The following is a 12,500-nucleotide window of genomic DNA, read 5'->3' as shown; positions in this document are numbered from 1 at the left end:
TAAGGTCTCTATACCTGGGATAAGGTCTCTCTACACCTGGATAAGGTCTCTACACCTGGGATAAGGTCTCTACTCCTGGGATAAGGTCTCTACACCTGGGATAAGGTCTCTCTACACCTGGGATAAGGTCTCTCTACACCTGGATAAGGTCTCTACACCTGGGATAAGGTTCTCTCTACACCTGGGCTAAGGTCTCTACACCCTGGGATAAGGTCCTCTCTACACCTGGGATAAGGTCTCTCTACACCTGGGATAAGGTTCTCTACACCTGGGATAAGGTCTCTCTACACCTGGGATAAGGTCTCTACACCTGGGATAAGGTCTCTCTACACCTGGGATAAGGTCTCTACACCTGGGATAAGGTCTGTACACATGAGATAAGGTCTCTACACCTGGGATAAGGTCTCTACACCTGGGATAAGGTCTCTCTACACCTGAGATAAGGTCTCTACACCTGGGATAAGGTCTCTCTACACCTGGGATAAGGTCTCTCTACACCTGGGATAAGGTCTCTACACCTGGGATAAGGTCTCTACTCCTGGGATAAGGTCTCTACACCTGGGATAAGGTCTCTCTACACCTGGGATAAGGTCTCTCTACACCTGGGATAAGGTCTCTACACCTGGGATAAGGTCTCTCTACACCTGGGCTAAGGTCTCTACACCTGGGATAAGGTCTCTCTACACCTGGGATAAGGTCTCTCTACACCTGGGATAAGGTCTCTACACCTGGGATAAGGTCTCTCTACACCTGGGATAAGGTCTCTACACCTGGGATAAGGTCTCTCTACACCTGGGATAAGGTCTCTACACCTGGGATAAGGTCTGTACACATGAGATAAGGTCTCTACACCTGGGATAAGGTCTCTACACCTGGGATAAGGTCTCTCTACACCTGAGATAAGGTCTCTACACCTGGGATAAGGTCTCTCTACACCTGGGATAAGGTCTCTCTACACCTGGGATAAGGTCTCTACACCTGGGATAAGGTCTCTACACCTGGGATAAGGTCTCTCTACACCTGGGATAAGGTCTCTACACCTGGGATAAGGTCTCTCTACACCTGGGATAAGGTCTCTCTACACCTGGGATAAGTCTCTACACCTGGGATAAGGTCTCTACACCTGGGATAAGGTCTCTACACCTGGGATTAAGGTCTGTACACATGAGATAAGGTCTCTACACCTGGGATAAGGTCTCTACACCTGGGATAAGGTCTCTCTACACCTGGGATAAGGTCTCTACACCTGGGATAAGGTCTCTACACCTGGGATAAGGTCTCTCTACACCTGGATAAGGTCTCTACACCTGGGATAAGGTCTCTCTACACCTGGGATAAGGTCTCTCTACACCTGGATAAGGTCTCTCTACACCTGGGATAAGGTCTCTACACCTGGGATAAGGTCTGTACACATGAGATAAGGTCTCTACACCTGGGATAAGGTCTCTACACCTGGGATAAGGTCTCTCTACACCTGGGATAAGGTCTCTCCTACACCTGGGATAAGGTCTCTACACCTGGGATAAGGTCTGTACACATGAGATAAGGGTCTCTACACTGGGATAAGGTCTCTACACCTGGGATAAGGTCTCTCTACACCTGGGATAAGGTCTACACCTGGGATAAGGTCTCTACACCTGGGATAAGGTCTCTCTACACCTGGGATAAGGTCTCTACACCTGGGATAAGGTCTCTCTACACCTGGGATAAGGTCTCTCTACACCTGGGATAAGGTCTCTACACCTGGGAATAAGGTCTCTCTACACCTGGGATAAGGTCTCTACACCTGGGATAAGGTCTCTCTACACCTGGGATAAGGTCTCTCTACACCTGGGATAAGGTCTCTACACCTGGGATAAGGTCTCTACACCTCACATCACACCTGTATTCTGTACACACACTCACGTGTGTGACATCGAGACAGCAGAGATGGGGAGAGGCTGTGTGTGTGTGTGTGTGTGTGTGTGGGGGGGGGGGGGAGAGGAGAGACAAAGGATTTTAAAGAGAAGTAAGACTACTACTTCCGCTAGGGGGTGGTGTTTGTGGTATGAGTCAAACTACCTTCGAACATGACGACAAGACTCTGCACTCCAGATCCCGCTGTGTCCTTAGCGAATAAAACAGGGTTATACACTTTAGCACGTCATACAGAGGACAACTTGGCCGCTAATCACAAGCGAACCGAACCCCTGTGTTCGGAACCGCCTACTAACGTAGTATTCATACCAAGTATGACGTCAAAATGAGTATGTAGCGCGTTCCCAACTGCATAGTATGTAAAGTTCATGTAGGCCATAAATACCCGGATGTAAACTAGATCGGCAAGAATTCCTGCGTATGCGCTGTACGCGTCTTACTGGGCATACTCAACTGCCCCATAATGCATTGCGATTATTCGGCCTGCTCGACGGCGGGCTACGACTCGTACGAGGCGGCAACAGCGCACGGACACACGTGAGTAAGCGAACGGTACTGCGGCTCTTATGTGGTCCCGTGACATCGCGAGGGCTTCTTGTTGACAGCGGACGCGTCTTTATTGCTGTTGGAGGTGTCTGTACCGCCCGACTGCCCAGCTAGCCGTGTAGCCTACATGCTACTTTAGCATAAAGGTTAGCGAGTCGGCTAATAACGCCGGCTCCAAAAGGTCGCTTCCCATAAGCCCATTCGTCCTACTTCCGCTGTCAGGGCATCATGGGAAATATAGTCTTTTAACTTCAATTATCCATATATTGCGATCTCTAAAATATCCTCTGTGCTTTACGAATAAAATATTCACACGAAAGCCACAGTCATGTAAGCTCAATATTTTCTATATAAAGTGGAATTAGCTGGATGATTAACTCATCAGCGGCTCTCATCAAACAAACGCCAGCTTCATCCAAATAAAGTCACGGCAGTGCTCCTCTTCATGCAGGGCGTGCTTATCAGCGTCAGCCATGGTTTGGTGTGGCGTTGCCCCGACGCGACGGGCTCTATCCGACCCGACGGGCTCTATGACGCGACGGGCTCTATCTGACCCGACGGGCTCGGGCTCTATCTGACCCGACGGGCTCGGGCTCTATCTGACCCGACGGGCTCTATATGACCCGACGAGCTCTATGACGCGACGGGCTCTATCTGACCCGACGGGCTCTATCTGACCCGACGGGCTCTATCTGACGCGAGGGGCTCTATCCGACCCGACGGGCTCTATGACGCGACGGGCTCTATCTGACCCGACGGGCTCTATCTGACCCGACGGGCTCGGGCTTTATCTGACCCGACGGGCTCTATATGACCCGACGGGCTCTATGACGCGACGGGCTCTATCTGACCCGACGGGCTCGGGCTCTATCTGACCCGACGGGCTCTATCTGACGCGACGGGCTCTATCTGACCCGACGGGCTCGGGCTCTATCTGACCCGACGGGCTCTATGACGCGACGGGCTCTATATGACCCGACGGGCTCTATGACCCGACGGGCTCTATCTGACCCGACGGGCTCGGGCTCTATCTGACCCGACGGGCTCTATCTGACGCGACGGGCTCTATCTGACCCGACGGGCTCGGGCTCTATCTGACCCGACGGGCTCTATGACGCGACGGGCTCTATGACCCGACGGGCTCTATGACCCGACGGGCTCTATCCGACCTGACGGGCTCTATGACCCGACGGGCTCTATCCGACCCGACGGGCTCGGGCTCTATCTGACCCGACGGGCTCGGGCTCTATCTGACGCGAGGGGCTCTATCTGACGCGAGGGGCTCTATCTGACGCGAGGGGCTCGGGCTCTGTCTGACCCGAGCACACGGTGGTGAGCGGAGGCCTGGTGGAGGCTGAACGGAATGATGACGGGTAAACCCAGAGACACGCGCAGCTGTTACTCTTTCTGTGTCCAGGCAAAGTTAGGACTTGCTGGTTTACAGAAGACTGAAGTCATTTTCATTGTCAAGGGAACCAAGTATTATGTGTCTTTCTCATCTTGTGGTGGTCAAGTCAGTTTATCAAGAGACCTGTCAGTCCATTTGGGAGTGATGAGGCTACCATTCCTGTGTCTTTAATGGAAAACGGGCGTGTGTCTGTGTGACGGCGGGTTAAAGTAAAGAAGGAAAGGCAGCCATTGTTGGTTGAAATCACGCGATGACCTGGGGGGCGTCCGGGTGGCGTGGCGGTCTGTTCCGTCGCCTACCAACACGAGGATCGCCGGTTCGAATCCCCGCGTTACCTCCGCTTGGTCGGGCGTCCCTGCAGACAATTGGCCGTGTCTGCGGGTGGGGATCCGGATGTGGGTATGTGTCCTGGTCGCTGCACTAGCGCCTCCTGTGGTCGGTCGGGGCGCCTGTTCAAGGGGGAGGGGGAACTGGGGGGAATCGCGTGATCCTCCCACGTGCTATGGTCGTCCCCCCCTGGTGAAACTCCTCACTGTCAGGTGAAAAGCAGCGGCTGGTGACTCCACATGTATGGGAGGAGGCGTGTGGTGGTCTGCAGCCCTCCCCGGATCAGCAGAGGGGGTGGAGCAGGGAGAGTGGGGGGGCAGCAGGGAGAGTGGGGTGATTGGCCGGATACAACTGATGAGAAAAAGGGGGAAAAAGCCACACAAAAAAGAAATTACAAAATGGCGTTCAGTATGTGTGTACAAATATTCATCTTTACACTTTTTATCACAAAACATCGCTGAGAACTGGACTCAAACACCGTTTAGTTCAGAAGTCCACCTCATCGTCCGTCGGCAGCGTACGGAAGGGTGTTATTTATTACTCAGGATCTTCAGTGAAGTAAGGTTTACTGCAAGTAAACGACTGGGTGATGATATATTGAGTGTGGTCGAGGTGACTCGTAAACTAACACAATATTTCTTTTTGCTGGGGAAAAAGCTCGAAACTGCCGCTTCTCCAACTTGCGTTTTTCTCCCGCGAATTGAAAATTGCAGTAATGTTTTGGTGCTGGGTGAATTTTGGGGCCCCTTGGAAAACAGTTTGAAAAATTAATTCCATCAAAAATACAACTGAAAATCTACATCGAGGAGACTCGCTTTTCCTGGTCTTCATCGGACCAGGTGCGTACAAATATGAAAGGCAGAAAATATGCGGCCCAGTGCTGATATCCACACCGTAGTACATGAAAACGGGCAGGGCAGGGGTGAGGACGGAAGACGGGGACGACAACAACAGAAGTAGGCGCAGTGTTTTGCCACCTGTCTCTCTCATCCGTCTCTCTCATCCGTCTCTCTCATCCGTCTCTCTCCTCCGTCTCTCTCCTCCGTCTCTCTCATCCGTCTCTCTCCTCCGTCTCTCTCATCCGTCTCTCTCCTCCGTCTGTCTCAATCCGTCTCTCTCATCCGTCTCTCTCCTCCGTCTCTCTCATCCGTCTCTCTCATCCGTCTCTCTCATCCGTCTCTCTCATCCGTCTCTCTCCTCCGTCTGTCTCAATCCGTCTCTCTCATCCGTCTCACTCATCCATCTCTCTCAGCCATCTCTCTTAATCCATCTCTCTCCTCATCCGTCTCTCTCATCCGTCTCTCTCCTCCGTCTCTCTCATCCGTCTCTCTCCTCCGTCTTTCTCATCCGTCTCTCTCAATTCCGTCTGTCTCATCTGTCTCTCTCAATCCGTCTCTCTCATCAGTCTCTAATCCGTCTCTCTCATCCCTCTCTCTCATCTGTCTCTCTCAATCCATCTCTCTCATCCATCTGTCTCATCTGTCTCTCTCATCCATCTCTCTCAATCCGTCTCTCATCCGTCTCTCACAATCCGTCTCTCTCATTTGTCTCTCATCCGTCTCTCTCAATCCATCTCTCTCATCCGTCTCTCAATCCGTCACTCTCATCCGTCTCTCTCAATTCCGTCTGTCTCATCCATCTCTCTCAATCCGTCTCTCTGATCAGTCTCTAATCCGTCTCTCTCATCCGTCTCTCATCCATCTCTCTCATCCATCTGTGTCTCTCATCCGTCTCTCTCAATCCGTCTCTCTCATCCGTCTCTCTCGTCTGTCTCTCTAATCCGTCTCTCTCAATTCCGTCTGTCTCATCCATCTCTCTCAATCCGTCTCTCTGATCAGTCTCTAATCCGTCTCTCTCATCCGTCTCTCATCCATCTCTCTTAATCCATCTCTCTCCTCCGTCTCTCTCATCCGTCTCTCTCATCCATCTGTGTCTCTCATCCGTCTCTCTCAATCCGTCTCTCTCATCCGTCTCTCTCAATCCGTCTCTCTCATCCGTCTCCCTCGTCTGTCTCTCTCATCCGTCTCTCTCAATCCGTCTCTCATCCGTCTCCCTCGTCTGTCTCTCTCATCCCTCCACAGCTTCTCTGGAAGCACGTGTGAAGCAGCTTTCAGCCAGTTGTAGGGGCCTTTCTGTATAATCAACATAGCAATCAGTGTCACGCTCCATCTCTCACACACACACACACACAGAGACACAGAGACACAGAGACAGAGAGACAGAGACAGAGACAGACACAGAGACACAGACAGACACAGAGACACAGAGACAGAGACACAGAGACAGAGACAGAGACAGAGACAGAGACAGAGACAGAGACAGAGACAGAGACACAGAGACAGAGACACAGAGACAGAGACAGAGACAGAGACAGAGACAGAGACAGAGACAGAGACACAGAGACAGAGACAGACACAGAGACAGAGACACAGACAGACACAGAGACACAGAGACAGAGACCGAGACAGAGACAGAGACAGAGACACAGAGACAGAGACAGAGACAGAGACAGAGACAGAGACACAGAGACAGAGACAGAGACAGAGACAGAGACAGAGACACAGAGACCGAGACACAGAGACCGAGACCGAGACCGAGACCGAGACCGAGACAGAGACAGAGGGCGGTGAGGCAAGCTGGCGTCCAGCCAGAGCATCAATAAAGCGGGTGTAAGTTTGAGAGCCATTTAAGGGCCATTTCTTCCCAGAGCTACAATCCTCTGAACTGCTCACTACAGCACCTCAGTGACCATAGACTGATACTGCACCTGACCCAGTGGAGCAGATGGGGAGAGAGAGAGAGAGGGGTGTGGGGGGTGTAAGGGGGCAAGAAAAATGAGAGGGCTTAAAAAAAGTGGAAATGAGGCAAAAAGGGGGAGAAAGAATAACTACTAAAAGTAAGAGGGGGGAGGGTGTTATGTGTCTCTTTTAAGTGGTCATTAGTTTCCATCCTCGCCAGTGTGGCTTACCGGTCGGCAGACGTACCTACACACAAACGCACATTCACATTCAGCCCGCTGAGGCTTATTAGTTCCCCCAGCGATGGTTTCCAAGGCGCCCGTTCCCAAGAGAGGAGGACACACACACACACACACACACACAGACACACACACACACACACACACACACACACACCTGTCCTTGCTACCTCTCTGCGCTCATCCATCTCTTTCATCTTTCTCTGTTCTTTTTTGTTCATTCCTCTTTCTCTCTCTATCTGTCTGTCTGTCTCTCTGTCTGTCTGTCTCTCTGTCTGTCTGTCTGTCTGTCTGCCTGTCTGTCTGTCTGTCTGTCTGTCTGTCTGTCTGTCTGTCTGTCTGTCTGTCTGTCTGTCTGCCTGTCTGTCTCTCTGTCTGTCTGTCTGTCTGTCTGTCTGTCTGTCTGTCTGTCTGTCTCTCTGTCTGTCTGTCTGTCTGTCTGTCTGCCTGTCTGTCTGTCTCTCTCTCTGTCTGTCTGTCTGTCTGTCTGTCTGTCTGTCTGTCTGTCTGTCTGTCTGTCTGTCTGCCTGTCTGTCTGTCTGACTCTCTCTCTCTCTCTGTCTCTGTCTCTTACCTCCAGCATCCTGCCATCCTAGCCTTGTCTGCTTTTTGCCTCGCCCCTCGTCTCTGCTGCAGAAAAGTTTACATTCAGGTGTGCCTTTAATCTATTGATCCATCTGTTCAGACAGTGAGACCTTCATCCATCCATCATTATTCATTCATGCATCCCTCCATCCATAGATCTATGATCCATCCTCAAATTCATCCATCCATCCATCCATTTGTATATCTATCCGTCCAGTTTTCCATTTCTTTGTCCATCATTCATCATCATTCATTCATCCATCGCTTCACACATAGATCTACGATGTATCCCCCGATTTATCCATCCATCCGTCCTCCCATTTCTACATCTATTATTCATCCATTCATTCATCTATCTCTGCATTTGTAGATCTATTCCCTGTCCCCAGATTTGTCCATCCATCCATCCATCCATTTCTAGATCGATTATTCATCCATCCATCCAGAGGCGTTGTTAGGCTTGTGAAAGACTGGGGGGCTGGAGGCCCCCCCAGAGATCTGGAGATGTTCACCAGCTACATACTGGCACCGTCTTCAGGTTATTCCAGAGTAAGATGAAGATGAGCTGTGCCACGCTGCGCTCTGCTAAAAGCTTCCGGTCAGCTGCGTAGGCTGGATTTCACAACACGAAACCACAACACACAAAATGAGGGCAATCTGGGTTCTCACGCAACCGGGTTATTGTTTTTATCTTCGGCCGCAGGAGTAAAACCCCAAGAAGAAGAAATAGGAGGCTCGGCGTGGACGAAGCTGTCACGTGCTGGACCGCATGTGGCCGGCGCTTCGTTTGATTTAGAAAGCCGAGCAGCAGCCCTGCTCCCACGGCTCCTGCTTCTGTGGTGTGACAAGCTGTTAACTGTCTTATCTGGTACCCTCCTCTTCCTCACCTCTCCAGGAGCTCTTTTGGTGTCTCATCTGACTGTCGCACTCCTCCTCTCTTCTGCTCTCTCCTCTGCTCTCTTCTCCTCTCTGCTCCTGCTCTCACAGCTCCTGCTTCTGTGGTGTGACAAGCTGTTAACTGTCTTATCTGGTACCCTCCTCTTCCTCACCTCTCCAGGAGCTCTTTTGGTGTCTCATCTGACTGTCGCACTCCTCCTCTCCTCTGCTCTCTTCTCCTCTGCTCTCTTCTCCTCTCTGCTCCTGCTCTCACGGCTCCTGCTTCTGTTGTGTGACAAGCTGTTAACTGTCTTATCTGGTACCCTCCTCTTCCTCACCTCTCTAGGAGCTCTTTTGGTGTCTCATCTGACTGTCGCACTCCTCCTCTCCTCTGCTCTCTTCTCCTCTCTGCTCCTCTCTGCTCCTGCTCTCACGGCTCCTGCTTCTGTTGTGTGACAAGCTGTTAACTGTCTTATCTGGTACCCTCCTCTTCCTCACCTCTCCAGGAGCTCTTTTGGTGTCTCATCTGACTGTCGCACTCCTCTCCTCTGCTCTCTCCTCTGCTCTCTCCTCCTCTCTGCTCCTGCTCTCACGGCTCCTGCTTCTGTTGTGTGACAAGCTGTTAACTGTCTTATCTGGTACCCTCCTCTTCCTCACCTCTCCAGGAGCTCTTTTGGTGTCTCATCTGACTGTCGCACTCCTCCTCTCCTCTCCTGCACTCTCCTCTGCTCTCTCCTCCTCTCTCCTGTCCTGCTCTCTACTCCTGCTATCTTCTCCTCTCTGCTCCTGCTCTCTCTTCTCCTCTCTACTCCTGCTCTTTCTTCTCCTCTCTGCTCCTGCTCTCACGGCTCCTGCTTCTGTTGTGTGACAAGCTGTTAACTGTCTTATCTGGTACCCTCCTCTTCCTCACCTCTCCAGGAGCTCTTTTGCTGTCTCATCTGACTGTCGCACTCCTCTGCTCTCTCCTCTGCTCTCTCCTCCTGCTCTCTTCTCCTGCTCTCTTCTCCTCTCTGCTCCTGCGCTCTCCTCCTGCTCTCCTCTCCTCTGCTCTCTTCTCCTTCTCTCTCCTCTGCTCTCTCCTCTGCTCTCTTCTCCTTCTCTCTCCTCTGCTCTCTCCTCTGCTCTCTTCTCCTTCTCTCTCCTCTGCTCTCTCCTCTGCTCTCTTCTCCTGCTCTCTTCTCTGCTCTCTTCTCCTGCTCTCTCCTCTGCTCTCTCCTCTTGCTGTCTCCTCCTGCTTTCTTCTCCTGCTCTTTTCTCCTGCTCTCTCCTCTGCTCTCTTCTCCTGCTCTCTTCTCCTCTCTGCTCCTGCTCTCTCTTCTCCTCTCTGCTCCTGCACTCTGCCCTGCTCTCTCCTCCTGTTCTCTCCTCCTGCTCTCTCCTCCTGTTCTCTTCTCCTGTTCTCTTCTCCTCTCTGCTGTCCCGCTCAGAAAAAGGATGCAGTCAGCATATGCCAACCAAACTCTAACCAAATCTCTCGTTTTTTCTATGTGATGATCAGATCGTGAACACGTGTTATTTATCAATTTATCTTATACGTAGAACACCGATTATTTTTGAACACACCAACCAATATCAGATTATACAAAAACAAACTGTTAATGCACAGTTCCATCCCATAGAGGCTCGACGGTCATCAATGCTCACTATTCCATATGGGCTGACAGTCTCACAACACAGCAACACTATTGGATGCAGCTACAGGCCAATATTCAATACAGCAACAGGTGGACATTTGGGCTGGACGCGAATATTCGGCTATCCGGATATTCGTTCGTAGGTATTCAGTTTCAGTTTTGGGATTCGGAGTTTTTTTGTTTGCTCAGCACATTCTTGTAGTGTATTTATACTTTTTAATTGCCCTGTCAAAATGTGTAAACATGTACCATCTTAGCCTGGGCGCGTGACCTCCCTTATCACAGCAGTGACGTCACGCGTCAGTTCACGTTGGCCGTTGGCAGGAAGGTGCAATGCCGGAAGAGCTCAGCTGTGCTGCTGTTGCTCTAGCTTGTTCAGTTTATTACGGTTCGTTCAACTGTTTTTAGTTCTTTACTGTGTCGGTAATTGGTAAAAATAGTATAATTGTATTTCTGAGAGGATTTGGGATTTCTTTGTCAGAAAAATGTCGGAGTATTACACTGTTAGGCCTACACTCCTATGGCTAGCTCGTTAAAAGTATTGTTGTTAAACCGAAATAAGCGTGTTTTGTATCTTTGTTTGACTTGTTGGGTTTAGGTTGTAAAACATTATTGACTTAGGCTTGTAGCTGACGGAATGTGGAACTGGAGTTGGCCCCGCCCACTGCTCCTAGTGTATAGGAAGGGTTAAATGGAATGCGGAACTGGAGTTGGCCCCGCCTACTGCTCCTAGTGTATAGGAAGGGTTAAATGGAATGTGGAACTGGAGTTGGCCCCGCCCACTGCTCCTAGTGTATAGGAGGGTTAAATGGAATGTGGACCTGGAGTTGGCCCGCCCACTGCTCCTAGTGTATAGGAAGGGTTAAATGGAATGTGGAACTGGAGTTGGCCCCGCCCACTGCTCCTAGTGTATAGGAAGGGTTAAATGGAATGCGGAACTGGAGTTGGCCCCGCCCACTGCTCCTAGTGTATAGGAAGGGTTAAATGGAATGCGGAACTGGAGTTGGCCCCGCCCACTGCTCCTAGTGTATAGGAAGGGTTAAATGCAGAGGGCAGATTTCGTCTCAGTGTATGCAAGTGCTGAGACATGACAAAGAAATTATAAATAATAAATGTAAATCTTACAAATATAAAGCTCATATCTTGAATTTGTCGGCGCTAGTATGCTGATTCTGTGCTTCTGTTTCACAGCACTTTCTCGGGCGTTGTCTCGGATTCGGAGCCTATCATAATGAGCATTTATGTAGATCTATAATTTATCCATGATAAGAAAAATTGTCACAAGCTTTTATGTCACAAAAAGTGCATAGACAGGACCTCGTTGAACCAAATCCCCCGGGATTACAAACATGCATGACACACCAAACCTTTTTGTTAACAAATAACAACACAAACAACAATACTGTAGCGTAACAGAATCCTTAAAGAGATACTCGCATCAAAACCCGACTTTTCCTCTTGTTAGTCGACGTAAGGAGTGTGGATGTGACCGATGAGACAAATGGTGGCCCTAAAATCACATTTATAGCCAGACGAGAGATATCGAGAGAATTGGTGAAAATGTGGTAACTTGCCGCGTCACGAATTACATTAGCATAGAGGGCGTGTCCGTAGCGGGACGCTATAAAGGTGGAGACGGCTGGAAGGAATACGGCTGTTTTGGCTGAGCAACATGTTCGTGAGGCGAGTAGTCAACTTCCACTGAGGAAGAGGGGTCGTCTTCCTCGTCCACATCCTCAACCTCAAAGCTGCTGTCGGTGGTCTCGTCGCTCGCCTTTTTTTACATTTTGATTGACGTGACGACAGAGCAGGAAGGGGGCAGTCACCAGTACACCTCTCCTTTTTCTAAGGCAGGCGGCAAGCGGTTTAGCCCCAGTGTTTAGCCCACCCACCCAGCCACACCCACCACCCTGAATTTCAGTGGCCAATAGCCATGAAATCATAAATCCACACCTACCTGTCGGTTGTAATTCAAGCCACCGGTGTGAAACTGTGCTCAGAAACAGCATGACGGTGTCTCTTTAACAACTAATGCCTTTAATTAAACCGAAAGACACGTGTTGCAGCGCTACGCCATCCGCCTCAGCCGAACATGGAGAAATGTTTGGCTTAGTCCATCCCGAGTCAGGCCCCCATGAAGCTCCGAAGCTGCGGAGCCCAACACGTGGTCTTCGGACAGCCCTCATGTACATCAGTCAGCATTTGTTACTTCCTGCAGGATGTCAGTGGC

At 50.6% G+C, this 12,500-nt stretch overlaps 1 protein-coding gene across 1 annotated transcript in view; it reads right to left on the bottom strand.

Moving 5' to 3' along the window:
• LOC130132861 (POU domain, class 2, transcription factor 2-like) overlaps positions 1 to 12,500 on the bottom strand; it is a gene marked incomplete at its 5' end in the record, with an annotated part of 86,016 nt that overhangs the window by 4,144 nt on the left and 69,372 nt on the right. Inside the window, 2 exons of the mRNA XM_056301881.1 lie at positions 7,167 to 7,182; positions 8,284 to 8,372. Of these exons, the coding sequence (XP_056157856.1) occupies positions 7,167 to 7,182; positions 8,284 to 8,372 (105 nt within the window). The remainder of the gene's footprint in view (positions 1 to 7,166; positions 7,183 to 8,283; positions 8,373 to 12,500) is intronic.

The sequence above is a fragment of the Lampris incognitus genome, unplaced genomic scaffold, assembly GCF_029633865.1.
Source record: "Lampris incognitus isolate fLamInc1 unplaced genomic scaffold, fLamInc1.hap2 scaffold_196, whole genome shotgun sequence".
In the NCBI taxonomy this organism is placed as follows: Eukaryota; Metazoa; Chordata; class Actinopteri; order Lampriformes; family Lampridae; genus Lampris; species Lampris incognitus.
Note: the sequence above shows the minus strand (reverse complement) of the source record. Positions and strands in the feature narration are given on the sequence as shown.